The following is a 20779-nucleotide window of genomic DNA, read 5'->3' as shown; positions in this document are numbered from 1 at the left end:
GTATGCGTTCAAAAGTCTTTAATAAAACATTTTTGTATGAATGAATTAATGAACACGAGAAAAAGCAGTCTAGAGCATACAGAAGAGATTCATGCCAGGGGAAGGCACTTCTTCACTACAACTCAAATAGAAGAAAAATAACAAGCATGTTCGACATTATCACAGAGCACTTTTTTTTGTATTATTAACAACCAAAAAGTTTGCATTGTTTTCTAAAGAAATGAAGCACACACCAGCAGTCCAGTTGTAAGGGGGGTAGGGGGGCACAACATGAACTGATGTGAATAAAATGTATGGAAGGAGCCCCAAAACAGGGCATGGGGGGGAATCATTCTGGGAACAATATAGATATAACGTGCAGACAAAAGGTTCAATTCTCTGATTTTGCTATCTAATAGGGATATGAGAATTTTTGTTTCATTCTGTAAAGCACTCACACTACTGTATTCCAAACACAAGCACTGTTATTCAGCACATTCATTCCAGATGAAAATTTGTGAATACTAAGGAAAAACCCAGTGTTTTATTTTATTGGGGGAGAGGGGGTCCATTTTTTTTCAGAGCTGTATAGTGGCCACAATTAAATTTTTCCCCTCCCCAGGTCATGCCTGGGGCTCCATACTATTGCTGGATGCTGCGGACAAAGCGGTCTTGATGGGTTTTGTACAGTAGCTGCATTTATCTGCAATGTTTTCACCATTAGTTGTCCCACCTACTCTTTCTACGTTTTGGCGGCTCGGGTACAGCGAAGCTATCGTCTCCTCTGTCCCTGTCGCTCCTTCTGTCCTCTTTGTCCCGCCTGCTTTCATCGCCGTTGCGGCTGTCGCGGCTGTCGCTGTTGTGGCTGCTGCGGTCCCTTTCTCGATCACGATCGCTGCGTTCCCGCGAGGGTGTCGGGACGCTGCTCTGCGCGGTGGACACAGTGCTTAGGGAGCCGGCGCTGGTGAAGCCCGGCAGGGCGAAAGAGGCGGCGACGGCCTGGGCCCGCTCTGCGCCGCTGGGCGACTCGGTGGGCACAGAGCTCAGGCTGCCAGCGCTGGTCCAGCCGGACGAGCTGCTGGACTTGGCGCTAAGCTTGGGCGGGTTGCCGGACGCTGCCACAAAGTGACTCTTGTACTGAGCCTGGGAAGACGCAATCATTGACAAATTGTGCGTGTAAAAAGATTGAAATAAATGAAGCGGCAGTCTACAGCACGGGTGTCAAACACAAAGCCCGCTGGACAGATGCAGCTGCCGCTGTTGCTTGCCATTATTGTTCCTTGACGCCAGGTTAAAAGTCGTTATCCATCATAAAAATGATAACCAAATGCTGGAGCAGTAATTCAGTGAGCCTCTGCAAATCTGTTCACTTAGAATCAAAACAAAAGCAGTTTATTTTGCATGTTCTCTTACTGTACAAAACTGTTAATTTACACCCTTGTTTTTTTTTTTTTTGGTGTGACACTACACCGCTAGTAATTCAATATACACCCACTCAGGGTAATCCTAATGATGACAACAGATTTATGATCCCTGGTTTACAGCACAAGACCCAAAAAAAAAAAAAAAAAAAACAAGTTAGAACTGTACCTGGAAGGCTTGCCTCATGGCAGATATGCGGTCTCCCATGGCCCCGCTACTAGGTTTGTCATAGCCGCTCAAAGAAGCCAACACGCTGCTTGTGCTGCTGCGATCCTGCAAAGTCAACAAATGCCAGTTTTGTTCCATTTTTTTAATTTAAGATTTATTTGTTTATCACACGCCTCATCAAAATCCAAGGATCTCCTGCCCATACAGATATGGTCTCTTTTAACAACGTGTGGAGCGCATGTGTTGATTTCTGTTGCTTTTCTTTAATGTAAAATTGCAAACACAAAAGTGTCTTGGTTGTGAATCCCAGCAATATAAAATATAATTGTGAACCAGTATATAAAAACTCACAGAGGTGTCAGCGCCCAATCCTGGTCTCTCTCTGTAACCAAGTCCTCCTCCGCCGATGTTCAGCTTCTTTCCTTTACCACCTTTGAATCTGGACTTCCTAAACCATGGATTCTAGAATTTCAAAAAAAGAACACAATATAAAAAGTTTTCTCCAAAAGTAGTACGTCAGCTGAAGTTATTCATTTGTGTGAATTGATTTAGTGTAAATAGCAAAAATGACTACATTAAATAATTAAGTTACAAATCTTTTTGCCATTAGCATGCATTATTTAATCAACAAAGGTTTTCGAATACAAAAACATGAGTAACATTTCTATTGCTAAAAATGCTTGCAAAGCATTAAATCAGTGGTTCAATACAATATGCATGATTTATTATTTTAGTATAATTTTTTTTCCCATGAAACAAAAATGACAAATTTAATGTTGACTTTTATGATATTAGTCAATTAAAAATGACAATAATGTTTTGGTGAATTACAATTAATTATAAATGATGTAATGAAAATTGATTATCATTAAAATAATTTATATTTTACCATAATTTTTTTTTCCAACCTCATCCAAATATTTTTGACCCAAACCGTTACTTTGTGGTTTACCTGTAGGGCCAAGTCCATCAGTTCTTTGGAGACGCTCTGATTTGCACCCTCCAGGTTGCGCACAAGGTCCCCGGCAAAGGTGGTGTCCTTGTTGGTCAGCAGGGTATAGGCCACGCCCTTCTCGCCAGCTCTACCCGTCCGGCCAATGCGGTGCGTGTGTGTATCGATGTCCCGCGCCACGTCGTAGTTGACGACTGTGCGAATGGACGGGATATCCAAACCACGGGCTGCAGAAGGAAGTTGAAAATTAGAAAAATAACAATATGACCTCTGCCTAAATAATCTGGATGAAAAAAAAAAGTGTAAAATGTTGCAGTTACACTCCAGCCCATGAGGTGCCGGTAAGGTGGACATAACAAAAACTAAACATGACTACTTTCCCAATGCGATGGCGCCAACTCACCGGCGACGTCGGTGGCCACCAGGACGGGCAGGTTCTTCTTCTTGAAGTCGCTGATGACCTTGTTCCTCTCGCTCTGGTCCATGTCGCCGTGCAGCAAGCCCAAGCTGTAGCCCTCCTGCGTCAGGTTGGTGGCCAGTTCCTCCGAATTGGCCTTCTTTGTAACGAAGATCAGCACAGAGCCGCTGGACGTAAACTCCACCAGGCGCCGCGTCAGCCAGCTCCACTTGTCCGTGCCACTCGGCAGCATCTCCACCACCTGTGTAACGTCCTCGTTGGCCTGAAAAAAATAAATAAATAAAAAGTAAATAAAACGGGTTGATCCATTAAGAATCGGGTCCTGAAGTAACGCAGAGCAAATGCTTAATTCATTGAAGGATTCCATCTGACATCAGCCATGTATCGGAAGTTTGAGATCATCATTCTGATCCATATATCATACATAGAGTGAAATAAAAATAATGATTTATCAATTGTACATTTCCCCAAATTATTTGGGAAAATTAGTCAAATGCTACGTTTAAACAAAAAACAACAACAGTGAAATCGATAGTGTACTTTCTTTTTCTTTTCATGTATATTATACTGAAACCCTAAACTTGTTGGAAACCTGAATTTGTAATCCTACCCTTGTCTTAAAAACCCCCATGATTTGCTTGAAACCATAAACTTGACAAACATTTCTTTAAAATATTGAACTCCTACTTTGATACCATAACCGTGTCTAATCCTGTGCTGAAACCCTAATCTGAAACCCGATCACTGTCTTTAAATGCTAATTGGAAACCCTAAACCTGTCTTGATACACTTTTTGAAACCCTAATCTTACCTAGACATCCAAATTTGAAACCCTGTTGTGACCTCATAATAATGCTCGACATTGATTATGAATAGCGGCACCTCTCCAATATCTCCCTGCACCACGCGGATGGGATCCATCAGGATGTCCCTGGCCAGCCTCTCGATCTTCTTCCGGAAGGTGGCACTGAACAAAAGTGCTGTGGCGGGAATTGTATTCATTATATTTATGGGATTTTTAATTCATTGAGTAAAAAAAAAATGAAAAGCACTCACTCTGTCTGTCAGGACGCACATGGCTGGCGATGGATCGAACTTGATACTCTGAAAAAATGAAACAAAGAACTTGTATGACTTCTTCATTTTCAAGTTTTTTTTTTTTTTTTAATGTAGAGTATTTTGTAATGTAATTTCAACCCACCAAAGCCCATATCAAACATGCGGTCTGCCTCATCAAACACGAGGTACGACACTCTCTGGAGAGATGTGGCCTTCTTTTTAACGTGGTCAATCAGACGACCCTGTGAAAAAAACAACAACACAAATTTCATATCAATTTGTTGTCATTTTTTGAGTGGGTAGTGAACAAAAGTGCTTTGGCGGGAATTGTATTCATTATATTTATGGGATTTTTAATTCATTGAGTAAAAAAAAAATGAAAAGCACTCACTCTGTCTGTCAGGACGCACATGGCTGGCGATGGATCGAACTTGATACTCTGAAAAAATGAAACAAAGAACTTGTATGACTTCTTCATTTTCAAGTTTTTTTTTTTTTTTTAATGTAGAGTATTTTGTAATGTAATTTCAACCCACCAAAGCCCATATCAAACATGCGGTCTGCCTCATCAAACACGAGGTACGACACTCTCTGGAGAGATGTGGCCTTCTTTTTAACGTGGTCAATCAGACGACCCTGTGAAAAAAACAACAACACAAATTTCATATCAATTTGTTGTCATTTTTTGAGTGGGTAGGTTTGGATGAATGTTGTTTTTCTTTACCGGGGTGCACACCACAATCTCTGCGCCATCCTGCAGAGCTTTGGCCTGCTCCCACATGCTGCCTCCTCCGTACACCGCCACTGAGCGCAGAGAGTACGCTTTGCCGAAGCGCTTGCATTCAGCGTGGATCTGCATAACGAGGAAGAAATTAGAACCCCAAACTTTGCTTGAAAAGCCACGCCAGGTCTAAAACCTTAGTCAGCAAACCTTAACCTGGCTTGAATACATATATGGAATCCATGACCCTGCTTGAAACGCCCAACCCCGAAGCACGCCGTACCTGCTGACAGAGCTCCCTGGTGGGGCACACGATGACGGCAATGGGCCCGTCCCCGGGCTCCAGCTCCTTCTGGTCCATGATGTGCACCAACATGGGCCAGATAAATGCCGCTGTTTTGCCACTGCCGGTTTTCGCGATGCCTATCATGTCGCGGCCTGACAGAGCTATTGGCACGCCCTACGGAGAAACCCAGAAAACACCGCATCAAATGTGTTTTCACTTTTCTTGACATACTTGTGAGGATTTCGCTAAACCTGGCACTGGATGGGAGTGGGCTGAGTATACTCGGACTTGCGGATCTGATGCATCAACTGCTCGTCAAAGCTGAAGTGGGCGAAGCTCGTACATGGTTTAGGCGGCGCGGCGCCAGACACCTGAAACATTAGAATTCAGGATCAGTGCTTTGGGGAAATGACATTTGTAGTATATGACTCGTTACAAGATTGTATGAATACTTACTCGCAAGTTGAGCTTCTGCCGTAGTTCGACCACTTGAGTTCCAGTCAGGCTGTTCAGCTCCTCGTGCTCATTGTAGAAGTTTTTCTCAAACGGCGGGTAATCAATCTATGGAGGGGCGCCAATTCTATACTCAGATTTTTAAAAACCATTTCACTCTACATTATCACTTAACACACGTTATTTCATTGCCAGAATTACGTTCCGGACCCACAGGCAATAGGTGAAAATCTGTATGAAAGGACGGGCGCTAATTTCCTCCAAATTCTTCTTTGTCATCATTTAACTCCAGCAACTTGCAACAAATATATACAAAGTTGCAACAAGGTATTTCAGAGCGTGCAATGAATTTCCCCCAACAACATATACTCTGGAGCGACCTATATGTTTTTCTTCTTCATGATGCTTTTTTTTTTTTTTTTGACTGCTGTATCAACTTGCAGTCTGAAATATTCAATAGCTATCATTCTAAAACATAATATGTATTCTGTATTTATGCTTGACTGGTACAGCTTGGCGATGGCAGCGGTCGACTGAATCTCGCTTCTAACCGGAAATGAACATTTGGTCTGTGATATCAGAGGGATTACGTTGCGATACCTCAGAGTGGTCAATAGGAGGCAGGGGCAGAATGATTTTCTTGGCGACGGGGGCAATGGGGTTGCCGTCGCTGTCATACTCCACGTTCTCCTCCTCCTCTTCCGGCGTCAGGCCGGCGGTGGGGTTCTCGGCCATGTAGCGGAAGTAGGCCTCCTGCAGAAAGCACAACAGCGCATGTCTAGAACTGAACCGACAATAATAAGGACACATCGAATTTTGTCAGTCAGTATTTTGGAATGATCCTTCTGAACTTAACACTTAAACATGCTTTGTTGTCTGCACAGGAAAAAAAAAAAAAAAAAGACAAGAATAAGCACGGTGAATATCCAATACAACCTACATGTTGCCTGTACAGCAAAGAAGGAGAGGGGGGGATGTTTTCTCAATCGACAAAGAGATGCGATCATATGGTTCAAGTATTGCGAAGGTCTCACTACTCACTTGTTCATCTTCTTCTTCAATGTCATCGCGAATACCCCTGAAATGACAAGCGGAGAAAAAAAAAAACTTCCCTGCGGCTCGTTCATACACCCAAGAGAGACCCCCCCCACCCCCCTCACACCCGTGTGAGCATGTGGCTCACTGCGTTTACCTGATAGTATGCCAACTACCGTACAAAGGAGTCTTAGGGCCACACTGGAAATTAAAAATTAAGTTCACTGACCAATAAAAAGGTGACAATTCATAATGTAATGAGAATAATATTGTTTTATGAGAAAAAGATGTACTGTAAAAAAAAGGGGGGAAGAAAAAAAGAAATAATGATAAGAGTATTACATTGTAATGTTCAAATACAAAGTACAAGTTGGAATTTTATGTAACGTTACAAGATTTGCAATTTTAAGAGAATCATGTTGAATTACAGGAAAAATTATATCATGAGAATATAGAATTGTAATGAGAAAAAGTACGCAATACAGCGCAAAAATAAAGTAGGAATGTGAGCAAAATATAGACGAGGATTATGAAGTTGTAATGTTACAAGAAAAAAGTAATTCTATAAGTTTGAACTGAGAATCGAGCCATCATGTTCATGCGGTCGTAATTTTACAAGCCTTGTGTCATATGTTAGGAGAATAAATTGTAATTTTACAAAATCTTATGTGAGGCGAACAAGCCTACGATATACATTTTCAGTGCGACCCTAATGCTCTTCCGTACTACAGAAGCCATAAAAGCAGAAAGGAAATGCTGGCATATCACTTTTTTTGGTGCCACACAACAATCTATTTGAATTGCGGGCATTTTCCTTCTTGCTAAAGCACTCAATTTAAACACCTACGTAAGACTGTCAGAAAAAACTCAAGATAGGCTTACTTGGCCGACTTTTCCTCGATTTTCTTAATGTCCTTTGCCGCTTGGTTCTGGGAGAGAAGACATTTTTTAGTTAGACGGTTAGACAAAACATGGCTGGGTGATAAGACCTAAAACTGAAAATGATTGATAAATTAAAAATCTGGCACATCAACTCTAATTAATCGATAAAACCGATGATCCACCCAGCCCCAGAACAGAACAATAATAAATAGCGAATCACGCTTACTTCAACCTCAGCCATAAAGGCATCAAGGGGATCGTCATCGCTGTCTGAGCCGCCGCCAGACTTCATCTGCAGCCGTGTGGGTGAATTTTCTGCCGGGATGTACGGCAGGTCCACGTTGCTGCTGGACTCCTCCTCGTCGTCCTCAAAGTACCTTGTTGGGAAAAGTTTGTCAATTTTATTTCTGTACTTCTGTTCATGTGTGTTTTCTGCTACCCGGGAGGGAACACTCACGCATTCTCCTCGTCAAAATTGCCTCTTTTGGTACCAATTTTGTAGAAAGATGGCAATTGGCCCTTCCCGTAGCCGCTGCCGCTTGATCCTGGTGGCTTGAACGACCCGTGGGATTTCTGGGGGAGTGATGATTCCTCTTTTTTCCCGCCTCCGAGGGAAAAGCCCCCAAAGCCAAAGCCACGCTTCACACCGGGACCACCTTTATTCCAATTCATTGCCTTGCTGTGGAAAAAATAAAGAAAACATAAACCCCCCCCCCCCAAAAGTAATTTGCCTCATTTCACAAACATGACCATGATAAACTAATCAAGGTTATGTAGAGAAAGGTCCGCATGTAACAGCTGATCACATTTAGGTGTTTTAGTATCATAGTTGGGTGTTTACAATTGGGTCTAAACAATTGATACAGGCCATTATGAACACTATGTTTCGGCAGCAATAGATCTTTGACCCTAAACCCTTGTGAGTGGCAACAGTACAATTATTGCTATATTCAAATTTTAATTATCTTTAATTGGACGCCATTTTGACAACCTAGGGGTACCTAATGAAATGTCCAGTGTGGATATCCCAGAATTAGTATGTTAAATTAACCCATTTAATCACAAATCTTTGCTTCAGCGACATTCTGGACACATGTTCGTATTACATTTCAAGTAAACTCAACTCCCCTATAAAAAGAGATTTGTTTACGTGCAGATTTTTATCTTAAAATGGAGGTGCGACGAATCGGTTGCTTGACAAAGGTACGTCTAAATCTGTGCATCGTAAATAATAACAAATACCATCCAAAACCCGGAAAATGTTTGCATCGTGGACATTTAAAATATAAGAATCAAATCAATATAGCGAAAGCGCGATGACGACGTTTTAGCATTAGCATTAGCTTGCTCGACAGGCCACGAACTGAGGCCGTTATGAGCGTGCGCATGCTTTATACATGCATGTGGCGTGACACAATAATGTGCATTTCACATAAAAATAACATATTGCACTTTCAATTTAGCACAGAAGCCATAATATCCCTACTTTACCTGTTGTTTGATGTCCCAAAAAGCGCCCTTGAATTGTTTTTACAGCGGAGGAATAACGCCTACGTCATCTGCGCGTCCAGTTTCCTAATGTATGACGTTTGTCATGAGCGACACCAACAGTTAGCTCTCGGCGGTGCCCCCAGGATGGAAAGCTTGTTTACTTGTGTTAATGTAAAATTTTAGTCAAATCTTTGTCGTTCCGCACATTGTATGGTTTAAACGGTAAGTGAACACGTTAAATACATCGCATCATGAGGGTTTATGTTTTAATGAAAGAGTCGTGAGCGAGTCTAGCTAACGTCAGTTCAACGGGTGTTAGCATCGTTTGCCAGTGCACTTCACCATGACAACTGAACGTTTACATGTGCTTTCATAGGTATTCCCTGGACTTGGTTTCAAGATTAGATGAAACAAAGGGATCAATGTCTTTTCTTGTAAGTCCTGTTTACCATTATGCTCTCAGTGAAATAGATTCGAATCTTGTTTAGTCTAGTCATTCAATTGAGAGGGTTGTACAAGCTGCCTTTGTGAGTGTTGTGAGTCATGCATCGCAGATGTGATAACTGTGGAAGTTGTCTTCGTTCATGCTTCAATCGTCTTTCCTCTTTTTCTCCCTGTTTGTCCGTAAATTGTAACCTTGTGTCTGTCAGCGTTGGGTGTCTGAGAAATTGAGTGTGGAGAGCCTGCGGGATTTGGAGTTGTTTGGAGGTGAGGCCCAACCCTCAAAGCAGAAGACAATATCGGTCATTCTTGTATAATAACTCCTAAGGATCCAATAAACAAAAAAGACTTCCTTGTACATTTAGGCGCTGGAATATTTTGTCACGGTTGGGTTACATACGTGTAACTATTTGGCCAGGTGCAGTCATTGTGCACGGTCAGGGAAGGACATCTATATACTTAGTTGAGAACGTCACTATGACCACGGTGATTTGTGTAACTGAGCCTCTAATGTTGAATACAGTCGCACTCATTGCTTTGCCAGCTCAGTGGCCAATACCCTCTTTGAAGGCTCCGGGGAGGTGGTCCCCTAAAACTAGTCAAGAAGATGGTGTTGATGTGTGTTGATGTCTTCATGTCACTGATGCGGTCTTTCTACCACAGAGCAATCTCAGGAACTCTGTCACGGGGAAGTAAGTGTCCTGTCACCGCATCGCCACGCCCCTCCGTGCCTGTCGTGCGCGTGCATGGCGCGTGTGTGCGCACAGGTTCATCCCTGCGTGTGGAAGCCCACCGACCACATATGTCGTCACACTTATTCAGTATGCATGAGTAACTGCTCCGTGTTTGCCCGGCGTTGGCAAACGACGTGCTTGGTATTAAGTCCACTCACTGCAGGAAGGTCACACCAGGTGCTCACATGCGTCCCTATGGATCAAGCATCAACAATGGACACGTCTCTTTCAGAAAGGGAAAAACAAAGCAAAGCTTGTTTTGAGTCATGTAATCATTTTTTTGTTTTCAATAAGCAATCAGGGGGAAAAAAATGATTTCGTTGGAAAATTAGATCAGGCCATTTCGCCCAGCCCCTTCTCTTTATTTCGATCGAGTTCTATTAAAAAGCATTGCAAAATGGCAGCTTGTTTGGAGATCACATAGGGCGCATGTTAGTCCCGGGTGTTCGCTCATGCCGTGCGGCTTTTGGGAGTTGGATGGCGTGTTCCACTGTGGCAATGCATGGCGACGCCCGCCTGACGAACGTCACCTTGGATTGTCAGTCTCTCCTCGTCGCCCCACCTCCACAGGTTACAACATTGTACCCGGATTTGTTTTTTCTGTACATCACCTTGGAAACAGTGACACGGCGGACCCTCACGCAAATTCACGGTTTCCCGCTTCGCAGTATGTTGTTGCAAAGATGCGTTATGGTGATAACCTGCTGTTGATAGTACGAATGGAATTGTGGGTTTTGACACCTTGTTCACACACTGAGTACACTCCATCATGTTGAGAATCTGCATTATCCACTTCAGCGTTCACCTGTTTTGTGGATTATCATTTTTTGTCCTTGATACAAAGCTTTTTATGTTTTGTTTTGGTTTTTTGCACCTTATACTTAGAGTACTGTTCCCGTGTGTGGGAAAGGAGAGCAACGGTCGATGCACCTTTCAACTGTTTATTGAAGGGCCAGAAAAACAGTAAAAGACAGTGAGCCACTCACCTGTTGTCAGCCACAGACTCGTTCTTGCATCACACCTAACCTCACCTTGCTCCGCCTCTTAAAGGCACGTGCACAGATATGACAAAACACAGTATTTTCTATATTATGTCTGCAGTTATTTTTTTTCTGTTCAAATGTGTTTCAAATTGTCTCAATTGTGGATCGCTTTGGAACACAGCTTTTCTTGATTTAAGGTCTTGTATGTGAATTACCACAAGCAGCAGATCTAACATCTTTTAAAACACACCTGCCCATGTCCTACATCTGTCAGAATTGATTTAGGAAAAGACCGCTTGTTCACTTGCCCCACAATCGTGCTCCGTGACAACCCCCGAAATGGCGAGGAGAACATAATAAATGGTGACTAATTAGTTTGACACGGATAAGTCAGAGCATATTTGGAACAAACTGGGAATTGGGCGTCTTTTGGTCCTTGTTAAGTCAATGCTGTCATGTCAAGTTCAACTTCCATGTGTCCTTTCTTGCGTCTTTGTCCAGGCCCATGAGGACAGTAGGGAAAGCGTGACGTCCCTCCCACGTCGAGACACCATGGGCAGCTTCCTCCCCGACAGCAGCGCCTATCAGCTGCTCGCTGTTATCGGTAGGCTCCTTCCCCACGTTTCGTTAATACAGTCAACCTGCACCATCCGAGTTTGATAGGAATCAAGCTCTGCCGCGGAGACGGAAAATCCATAAACTCTAAACAGGTCCATACTGTGCCGTAAGTGTATGGATGCCTCCAGGTTGTGGCAAAGGACCGCTTTTGTCTAAATCAGGGATGGGCAACAAAAAAAAAAAAAACAAAACCCCCCCCCCCCCAAAAGTAATTTGCCTCATTTCACAAACATGACCATGATAAACTAATCAAGGTTATGTAGAGAAAGGTCCGCATGTAACAGCTGATCACATTTAGGTGTTTTAGTATCATAGTTGGGTGTTTACAATTGGGTCTAAACAATTGATACAGGCCATTATGAACACTATGTTTCGGCAGCAATAGATCTTTGACCCTAAACCCTTGTGAGTGGCAACAGTACAATTATTGCTATATTCAAATTTTAATTATCTTTAATTGGACGCCATTTTGACAACCTAGGGGTACCTAATGAAATGTCCAGTGTGGATATCCCAGAATTAGTATGTTAAATTAACCCATTTAATCACAAATCTTTGCTTCAGCGACATTCTGGACACATGTTCGTATTACATTTCAAGTAAACTCAACTCCCCTATAAAAAGAGATTTGTTTACGTGCAGATTTTTATCTTAAAATGGAGGTGCGACGAATCGGTTGCTTGACAAAGGTACGTCTAAATCTGTGCATCGTAAATAATAACAAATACCATCCAAAACCCGGAAAATGTTTGCATCGTGGACATTTAAAATATAAGAATCAAATCAATATAGCGAAAGCGCGATGACGACGTTTTAGCATTAGCATTAGCTTGCTCGACAGGCCACGAACTGAGGCCGTTATGAGCGTGCGCATGCTTTATACATGCATGTGGCGTGACACAATAATGTGCATTTCACATAAAAATAACATATTGCACTTTCAATTTAGCACAGAAGCCATAATATCCCTACTTTACCTGTTGTTTGATGTCCCAAAAAGCGCCCTTGAATTGTTTTTACAGCGGAGGAATAACGCCTACGTCATCTGCGCGTCCAGTTTCCTAATGTATGACGTTTGTCATGAGCGACACCAACAGTTAGCTCTCGGCGGTGCCCCCAGGATGGAAAGCTTGTTTACTTGTGTTAATGTAAAATTTTAGTCAAATCTTTGTCGTTCCGCACATTGTATGGTTTAAACGGTAAGTGAACACGTTAAATACATCGCATCATGAGGGTTTATGTTTTAATGAAAGAGTCGTGAGCGAGTCTAGCTAACGTCAGTTCAACGGGTGTTAGCATCGTTTGCCAGTGCACTTCACCATGACAACTGAACGTTTACATGTGCTTTCATAGGTATTCCCTGGACTTGGTTTCAAGATTAGATGAAACAAAGGGATCAATGTCTTTTCTTGTAAGTCCTGTTTACCATTATGCTCTCAGTGAAATAGATTCGAATCTTGTTTAGTCTAGTCATTCAATTGAGAGGGTTGTACAAGCTGCCTTTGTGAGTGTTGTGAGTCATGCATCGCAGATGTGATAACTGTGGAAGTTGTCTTCGTTCATGCTTCAATCGTCTTTCCTCTTTTTCTCCCTGTTTGTCCGTAAATTGTAACCTTGTGTCTGTCAGCGTTGGGTGTCTGAGAAATTGAGTGTGGAGAGCCTGCGGGATTTGGAGTTGTTTGGAGGTGAGGCCCAACCCTCAAAGCAGAAGACAATATCGGTCATTCTTGTATAATAACTCCTAAGGATCCAATAAACAAAAAAGACTTCCTTGTACATTTAGGCGCTGGAATATTTTGTCACGGTTGGGTTACATACGTGTAACTATTTGGCCAGGTGCAGTCATTGTGCACGGTCAGGGAAGGACATCTATATACTTAGTTGAGAACGTCACTATGACCACGGTGATTTGTGTAACTGAGCCTCTAATGTTGAATACAGTCGCACTCATTGCTTTGCCAGCTCAGTGGCCAATACCCTCTTTGAAGGCTCCGGGGAGGTGGTCCCCTAAAACTAGTCAAGAAGATGGTGTTGATGTGTGTTGATGTCTTCATGTCACTGATGCGGTCTTTCTACCACAGAGCAATCTCAGGAACTCTGTCACGGGGAAGTAAGTGTCCTGTCACCGCATCGCCACGCCCCTCCGTGCCTGTCGTGCGCGTGCATGGCGCGTGTGTGCGCACAGGTTCATCCCTGCGTGTGGAAGCCCACCGACCACATATGTCGTCACACTTATTCAGTATGCATGAGTAACTGCTCCGTGTTTGCCCGGCGTTGGCAAACGACGTGCTTGGTATTAAGTCCACTCACTGCAGGAAGGTCACACCAGGTGCTCACATGCGTCCCTATGGATCAAGCATCAACAATGGACACGTCTCTTTCAGAAAGGGAAAAACAAAGCAAAGCTTGTTTTGAGTCATGTAATCATTTTTTTGTTTTCAATAAGCAATCAGGGGGAAAAAAATGATTTCGTTGGAAAATTAGATCAGGCCATTTCGCCCAGCCCCTTCTCTTTATTTCGATCGAGTTCTATTAAAAAGCATTGCAAAATGGCAGCTTGTTTGGAGATCACATAGGGCGCATGTTAGTCCCGGGTGTTCGCTCATGCCGTGCGGCTTTTGGGAGTTGGATGGCGTGTTCCACTGTGGCAATGCATGGCGACGCCCGCCTGACGAACGTCACCTTGGATTGTCAGTCTCTCCTCGTCGCCCCACCTCCACAGGTTACAACATTGTACCCGGATTTGTTTTTTCTGTACATCACCTTGGAAACAGTGACACGGCGGACCCTCACGCAAATTCACGGTTTCCCGCTTCGCAGTATGTTGTTGCAAAGATGCGTTATGGTGATAACCTGCTGTTGATAGTACGAATGGAATTGTGGGTTTTGACACCTTGTTCACACACTGAGTACACTCCATCATGTTGAGAATCTGCATTATCCACTTCAGCGTTCACCTGTTTTGTGGATTATCATTTTTTGTCCTTGATACAAAGCTTTTTATGTTTTGTTTTGGTTTTTTGCACCTTATACTTAGAGTACTGTTCCCGTGTGTGGGAAAGGAGAGCAACGGTCGATGCACCTTTCAACTGTTTATTGAAGGGCCAGAAAAACAGTAAAAGACAGTGAGCCACTCACCTGTTGTCAGCCACAGACTCGTTCTTGCATCACACCTAACCTCACCTTGCTCCGCCTCTTAAAGGCACGTGCACAGATATGACAAAACACAGTATTTTCTATATTATGTCTGCAGTTATTTTTTTTCTGTTCAAATGTGTTTCAAATTGTCTCAATTGTGGATCGCTTTGGAACACAGCTTTTCTTGATTTAAGGTCTTGTATGTGAATTACCACAAGCAGCAGATCTAACATCTTTTAAAACACACCTGCCCATGTCCTACATCTGTCAGAATTGATTTAGGAAAAGACCGCTTGTTCACTTGCCCCACAATCGTGCTCCGTGACAACCCCCGAAATGGCGAGGAGAACATAATAAATGGTGACTAATTAGTTTGACACGGATAAGTCAGAGCATATTTGGAACAAACTGGGAATTGGGCGTCTTTTGGTCCTTGTTAAGTCAATGCTGTCATGTCAAGTTCAACTTCCATGTGTCCTTTCTTGCGTCTTTGTCCAGGCCCATGAGGACAGTAGGGAAAGCGTGACGTCCCTCCCACGTCGAGACACCATGGGCAGCTTCCTCCCCGACAGCAGCGCCTATCAGCTGCTCGCTGTTATCGGTAGGCTCCTTCCCCACGTTTCGTTAATACAGTCAACCTGCACCATCCGAGTTTGATAGGAATCAAGCTCTGCCGCGGAGACGGAAAATCCATAAACTCTAAACAGGTCCATACTGTGCCGTAAGTGTATGGATGCCTCCAGGTTGTGGCAAAGGACCGCTTTTGTCTAAATCAGGGATGGGCAACTAAAATGCTGGAAGGGGGGGGGGGGCACAATTTGTCATCACTTTTTCATCACTTTGTCTCTGAACAGGTCAAGGCCTGGACCACCTGATGACGGTGAACCGGGCCCAATACAGACCCACTGGGGAGCACGTGGCCATACGACGCATCGACCTGGAGTCATGCACGAACGACATGGTCGCGTACCTGCAGGTCGGCATCAATCTGAAAGTCGTCATCTGATCGAGACAAATGAACTCAAAAGAGACAACCCCTCGCGTCTTTCGCTGCTTAATGTCGCTCCCGTAGGCCGAGCTGCACGTGTCCAAGTTGTTTCATCACCCCAGCATTTTGCCCTATAAAAGTGTCTTCATCGCCGAGAACGAGCTGTGGGTCATCACTCCGTTAATGGCGTATGGTGAGATGCTTGTGCGTCGATACCAATCACTGTACATTTTATGCTCACAAGTCATACTGAACATTATTGGGGGTGTTTTTTTCTCCCCCAGGCTCGGCCAGAGAGCTTGTCAGCACATATTTTCCTGACGGAATGAGTGAGCTCACCATCGCGTACATCCTACTGGGCATCCTCAAAGCCCTGGAGTACATCCACCAAATGGGATATGTGCACAGGTACTTGGATGGATAGATGGATTATATATTAATCTCATGAGGAAAAGTACGTTGTGGCAGCAGCAATATTCACAGATCGCATGAATAATTAATGTACAACCGAAATAATACAAACACAAATCAGCACTGAAGAGGTGTGAAACGAAATTCAACTCAAATCCAAAACAAGAGATATTGATAAAGATGGTGCATGCCGGTGTATAATTAGTTCATGAAACAAGGTATTGATTTTGTGTCACGCGCAGGAGCGTGAAGGCCAGCCACGTGCTGATTGCCGCTGACGGCCAGGTGCGCATGTCTGGCCTTCGCAGCATCTTCAGCCTGATCCGACACGGCCAGCGGGCCAAGGTGGTGCATGACTTCCCGCAGAACAGCGTCAAGATGTTGCCGTGGCTCAGCCCCGAGGTGCTGCAACAGGTACGGCGAAATCTCACTTTCCGTCATTCGCAGTTTGTTTTCCAATATTTATTTAGGGCCATTTTTTTTTTTTTATTTCACTTACATGCAACACCTTTGAATTGAATCATTGACCTGTGTACAGCTCTCTGAAACATTTATTGTTTTCAGGTGTGTTTTTTTTTCCCCCTTCTAGAACCTACAGGGCTATGACTTTCGCTCAGACATCTACAGCCTGGGCATCACAGCATGTGAGCTAGCTAACGGACACGTCCCCTTTAAGGACATGCCAGCTACACAAGTAAGCGGATATTCCAGCCATCTGATTTTGGACATCTCACGAAGGACTCAAACTCACGTACCCCCCCCACTGCTCAGATGCTGCTGGAGAAGCTAAACGGGACAGTGCCGTGCTTGCTGGACACCACCACTATCCCGCCGGAGGAGCTCTCCATGAAGCCGTCGCGCTCCGGCGCAGACTCGGGCATCTGCGAAGGACCGGGAGGAGGCGGCAGCGTTGGCGGAGTCCGCCACTCCAACGGCGAACCAGCTCCCTCCTCCTCGTCTGCACACCCGTACAATCGCAGTTTCTCGCCGCACTTTCACGCCTTTGTCGAGTTGTGTCTTCAGAGGGACCCGGAGAAGAGGTAGGGTGAGTGTCAGCAATAAAACTGCATAAAACTGACAATTTTTTTTCCTCCTCTTTTTTTTCATTTAGACCCTCTGCCTCCGCTCTCATAGGTCATCCCTTTTTTAAACAGGTGTGTATGACACAGGAATCTATTCTGACATTGTAGGCCACGGGGAACACGATAGCTCTTGAAAGAGGAGAGTGAAGGCAATTTTGAATGCGATAGGGAAGTGGGAATGAAGACAGAAAAGGTTTTCGCATGAATGAAAACATAACCTGTCAATGCAGTCAAATTGAGTGTATACTGTACCCATTTTTGCCCCACCCTGTATGAACAAGGATTGTGTGCCCGTATCTCTCAGATCAAACGGCGTCCCTCCGAGGCGCTGCCCGAGCTGCTGAGGCCCGCGTCGCCCATTGGCAGTGGCGAAAGCTCACAGCTGCAGCCATCACCGTCCAGGCTGGCCAGCCTCGAATCGGGCCTCAGCCACCTGGACGTGGACGACTGGGACTTCTGACGTCGGCGGACAGGGACGAGCCGTGTCCGTGTGTAAATAAATAGACGTTGCTTTTCTCAGAGGTGACGAGCCGGTCGCTGTTTCACTTCCTTTGACGTCTCTTGTCATTGTCTTAAAATGGCCTCCTTTTCCTCTCAGGCTTTGTACAGAAGATACTCTACCTCGCACTCAACCCACACGCTTGCATGTTCGTTTACTGGCTCCTGTGCATGAATGTTACAGATTTGACAATAAAAGCAATGTTTCCACTTGCTAAAAAATATAACTTTATTCACATTGTACACACAAACAGGGGGAAAAGGTGGAGGAGATTTCAGTCTTCCTCTTCGTCGGATGGCGGCAGTTCCGAAGCGGCTTTGCGTTTTTCTATCTTGGCCAGCAAGTCTGAAAGAAACATGAAATTACGTGCAGGTGGTCGGTGATTAATTGACTTGTATCTTTTTTCCATTTTTTTTATTTTGAACACAAACGGCAGCAACACATGGAGACAGACAATACATATTCTTTATCCTGTAGGAAAAACAAGTAACATGACTGCATCTTACGGAGTTACGTTCACTTTTTGTGTGATGTACAGTAGGTGTAGAGGGGGGCACATTTTTGATTTAAAAAAGAAATGGTGAAAATTTAATTTGAACAAAGACTTTTTGAGGGTGAAAGAAAATTCTACTTTTAGGCCAAAACTTCCAGCAGTAGCGGGCAAGTGAAGCGCAGGGAGAGTGAGGGACTCACCCTTGGCGGGGTTGAAGACACCGTTGGTCTGAGTGTTGCACACGTAACAGCGCTTGGACTTGCGGTAGTGCTGAAGGGCGCAGGCCTCGCAGAAGTAGTGACGGCACCTGAGCGGAGGTAAATGCGAGTTTGCAGTGTGCAAGCACTAAAACAATTCAAACCAAAAGAGCTGCCTACTTTGTGACGATGGGATTCTTGTAGGACTCCCTGCAGATGAAACACTTGAACGGCAAGTCTTCCTCGTCACTGCTCACCTCGTAGTTTTCCTCATCTAGAGCGCAATGTTAAGGAAGAACAAAATATTTTGGTCATGATAATGGTGTTTGAATGGTTTCATCTGTAGCTGTGACCGTGCTCACCATTGGCGCCATATCTGCCTTCCTCCAATTCCCTCTCGATCTGCCAGCCGTGCTTGTAATCGCATCGGTCGTGGAGGAACTTGCAACTGTCTGACAAAAGAACCCGAAGGTATAACAACCTAGCCTACTGACTTGCTGTTTACATCTTTTATTTACCTCCAAAGCCGCAAAATCCGGTCTCCTTGTAGTCTTTGCAGATGTCTGGCTGGTAGTCCCACCTAACCGTGGCTCGCAGGTGCTCCGGGGCTCGGATGGGTCCTTTCCTGTTAGTTCAGCCACAAATGAGCAGGAGGACTGCGCAACTGTGACGGGTTTGTCGATTACCGGGAGGGCGGGGCGATTATTATTATTGGTTTGTTTTTAGCGGACTCGAGTGATGTGCTCTCCTTACAATAGTAACATGACAGCGTGGCAAATATTCCAATAGCAACATCAATGTTGCCATTCCCTTGGTAAAAACATGGCAAAACATTTATGCATATGAAAGCAGTGATTTAACTGCAGAATAAAGCAGATTAACCCATTATTTTCATCAACATCAGGGTGGAGACATTTTGACATGTACCACCCTATGCTGCCAATCGCTCAATCCGAATTAGTGGTTGATGGTTACCCACCGGACCATGCCAGAGGACGCATTGCCCATGGTAGTATCTTTGGGTTTGATGAATTTCTGGTAGTTGTTGATGCCGCGGTAGATCTTATCGTCCTCCTTACCCGTCAGCTCCTGGAAAGGACACAAGGGGGGTTCATCCAGAAGCAATCATGAGAAACACAGTTAGACAATAAACTGAATCACCCTTGGCTAAGTCAATATCTGCACATTTTGATGTGTGGTTTACCTCTTGGATTTTCTGGCTCCTCTCAAAGATGGCCTGAGCATCCTTGTCGCGCTCTGTGTCCAATTGGTACGTTGCCGTGGCCCCCATGTCCTCTGGGCCCTCTGGTTTCTTTTAGTAGGTGCACAGTACAAGTGAATGGTGTGGTGCTATATTACATACCAAGTGGTGCCTATCTACTATTAATAATCATGATCAAACATCTAATAGTGATCATATCAACTCACAGCCGAACGTGTTGACTTGTAGGAAATGGTTATCTTCTTGTCCTCCTTATCATCGTCGCTTTCACTTGAGGATACAGCCTCTTTCTCCACTTTCTTGGACTGGATACAAATGACACACGAAGCTACTATCTTGAGATTTTTTTGTTATTGTTTTAACCAAAAATGCTTTCAATTAAATATATTATTTGCAGGTAAAAGTATGGCTGGGAAGTGCAACTTGGGCCGAAAAACCACAAACATCCAATTTCTGATTTTAATAGATTTTCCCCCATTCTGACATCAAATCAAGTTTTGGTTTTTGTTTGCCAAACTGGCTGCTCTCAGTCATGTTCGTGGAATCAGTGCACGTCAGCGAGGACGCACAAAATAGTCCTCACAAAAAACACAAAGAAAGAGTCCCCGATCCTAATTAGCAGTTGTACTTTAATTTATTATAATACCTTTTGAATCATCGGGTTTACTCGCGTCTCTCTCTTATCCTTTCTGACCACAGAGCTGACTTCTTCATCACTGTTTCCATCTGAGCATGGGATCGTAACGTAGAAACACATTAACACATTACAATTACTTGCAACCGTAAAAATATCATTTCAATCAGCACTGGTACCTTTATCGCTGTCACTGGCCTTTCTTTTTCTCCCAGAAAATTTCTTATTAGATTTTTTGAACAAGAAAGTGCAAGAACCTTCTTTTAACTTGTCCGCCTCCGCCATCTTGTCTACTGAGTTTGTAAACAATACAGAACTCTTTCCCTACAGCGCCCTCTACAGACTTGGAAGTATTGGGACCGAATTACCTGAATGAAAATTTGATTAGCTTGCGTAAACTAAACAAAAATGAATACAGTATCGACTAATTCCGTTGGACATGATGTTTGATCAGTGCTTTTAAGTTTTGGCTG

The 20779-nt window shown here is 43.9% G+C and overlaps 3 protein-coding genes across 19 annotated transcripts; 1 reads left to right on the top strand and 2 right to left on the bottom strand.

Annotated features, from left to right (window-relative positions):
* Window position 1: 1 nt before the first annotated feature.
* Window positions 2-12655, bottom strand: ddx42 (DEAD (Asp-Glu-Ala-Asp) box helicase 42). Of its 8 annotated transcripts, none has more exons than XM_019896118.1 (18): window positions 8867-8948; window positions 7833-8054; window positions 7602-7752; window positions 7376-7422; window positions 6500-6536; window positions 6059-6211; window positions 5462-5566; window positions 5257-5376; window positions 5003-5179; window positions 4723-4851; window positions 4535-4634; window positions 3996-4043; window positions 3822-3919; window positions 2925-3201; window positions 2522-2748; window positions 1921-2031; window positions 1570-1674; window positions 2-1122 (listed from the first exon to the last, which is right to left on the bottom strand). In XM_019896118.1, the coding sequence occupies exons 2-18, from the start codon at window positions 8045-8047 to the stop codon at window positions 700-702; spliced, it is 2523 nt and encodes an 840-aa protein (XP_019751677.1). In that variant the 5' UTR covers window positions 8048-8054; window positions 8867-8948; the 3' UTR covers window positions 2-699. The 8 variants fall into 8 exon arrangements, with proteins under 8 accessions (XP_019751677.1, XP_019751670.1, XP_019751693.1 ...); XM_019896086.1 differs by lacking the exons at window positions 3996-4043; window positions 8867-8948 and adding exons at window positions 4390-4437; window positions 12620-12655 and having other exon boundaries at window positions 700-1122; XM_019896104.1 differs by lacking the exons at window positions 3996-4043; window positions 8867-8948 and adding exons at window positions 4390-4437; window positions 12620-12645 and having other exon boundaries at window positions 700-1122; window positions 7833-8051.
* Window positions 8958-17969, top strand: strada (STE20 related adaptor alpha). 10 transcript variants are annotated; one of them, XR_002171231.1, is made up of 14 exons: window positions 12712-12841; window positions 12996-13053; window positions 13270-13327; window positions 13724-13752; window positions 15279-15381; window positions 15635-15756; window positions 15853-15961; window positions 16053-16176; window positions 16422-16593; window positions 16769-16873; window positions 16951-17219; window positions 17291-17333; window positions 17566-17782; window positions 17858-17969. XR_002171231.1 is itself a non-coding variant. In XM_019896156.1 (13 exons), the coding sequence occupies exons 2-13, from the start codon at window positions 9289-9291 to the stop codon at window positions 17719-17721; spliced, it is 1302 nt and encodes a 433-aa protein (XP_019751715.1). In that variant the 5' UTR covers window positions 8958-9088; window positions 9243-9288; the 3' UTR covers window positions 17722-17969. The 10 variants fall into 10 exon arrangements, 9 of the variants coding, with proteins under 9 accessions (XP_019751715.1, XP_019751731.1, XP_019751763.1 ...); XM_019896156.1 differs by lacking the exons at window positions 12712-12841; window positions 12996-13053; window positions 13270-13327; window positions 13724-13752; window positions 15279-15381 and adding exons at window positions 8958-9088; window positions 9243-9300; window positions 9517-9574; window positions 9971-9999; window positions 11526-11628 and having other exon boundaries at window positions 17566-17969; XM_019896147.1 differs by having other exon boundaries at window positions 17566-17969.
* On the bottom strand, window positions 17964-20686 carry rnf113a (ring finger protein 113A). Its single transcript, XM_019896269.1, has 10 exons — window positions 20486-20686; window positions 20319-20398; window positions 19879-19977; window positions 19655-19762; window positions 19430-19539; window positions 18969-19075; window positions 18813-18902; window positions 18631-18724; window positions 18454-18560; window positions 17964-18105 (listed from the first exon to the last, which is right to left on the bottom strand). The coding sequence occupies exons 1-10, from the start codon at window positions 20589-20591 to the stop codon at window positions 18035-18037; spliced, it is 972 nt and encodes a 323-aa protein (XP_019751828.1). The 5' UTR covers window positions 20592-20686; the 3' UTR covers window positions 17964-18034.
* Window positions 20687-20779: the final 93 nt, after the last annotated feature.

This window comes from Hippocampus comes, unplaced genomic scaffold (assembly GCF_001891065.2).
Source record: "Hippocampus comes isolate QL1 unplaced genomic scaffold, H_comes_QL1_v1.1 scaffold10, whole genome shotgun sequence".
Lineage (NCBI taxonomy): Eukaryota > Metazoa > Chordata > Actinopteri > Syngnathiformes > Syngnathidae > Hippocampus > Hippocampus comes.
Note: the sequence above shows the minus strand (reverse complement) of the source record. Positions and strands in the feature narration are given on the sequence as shown.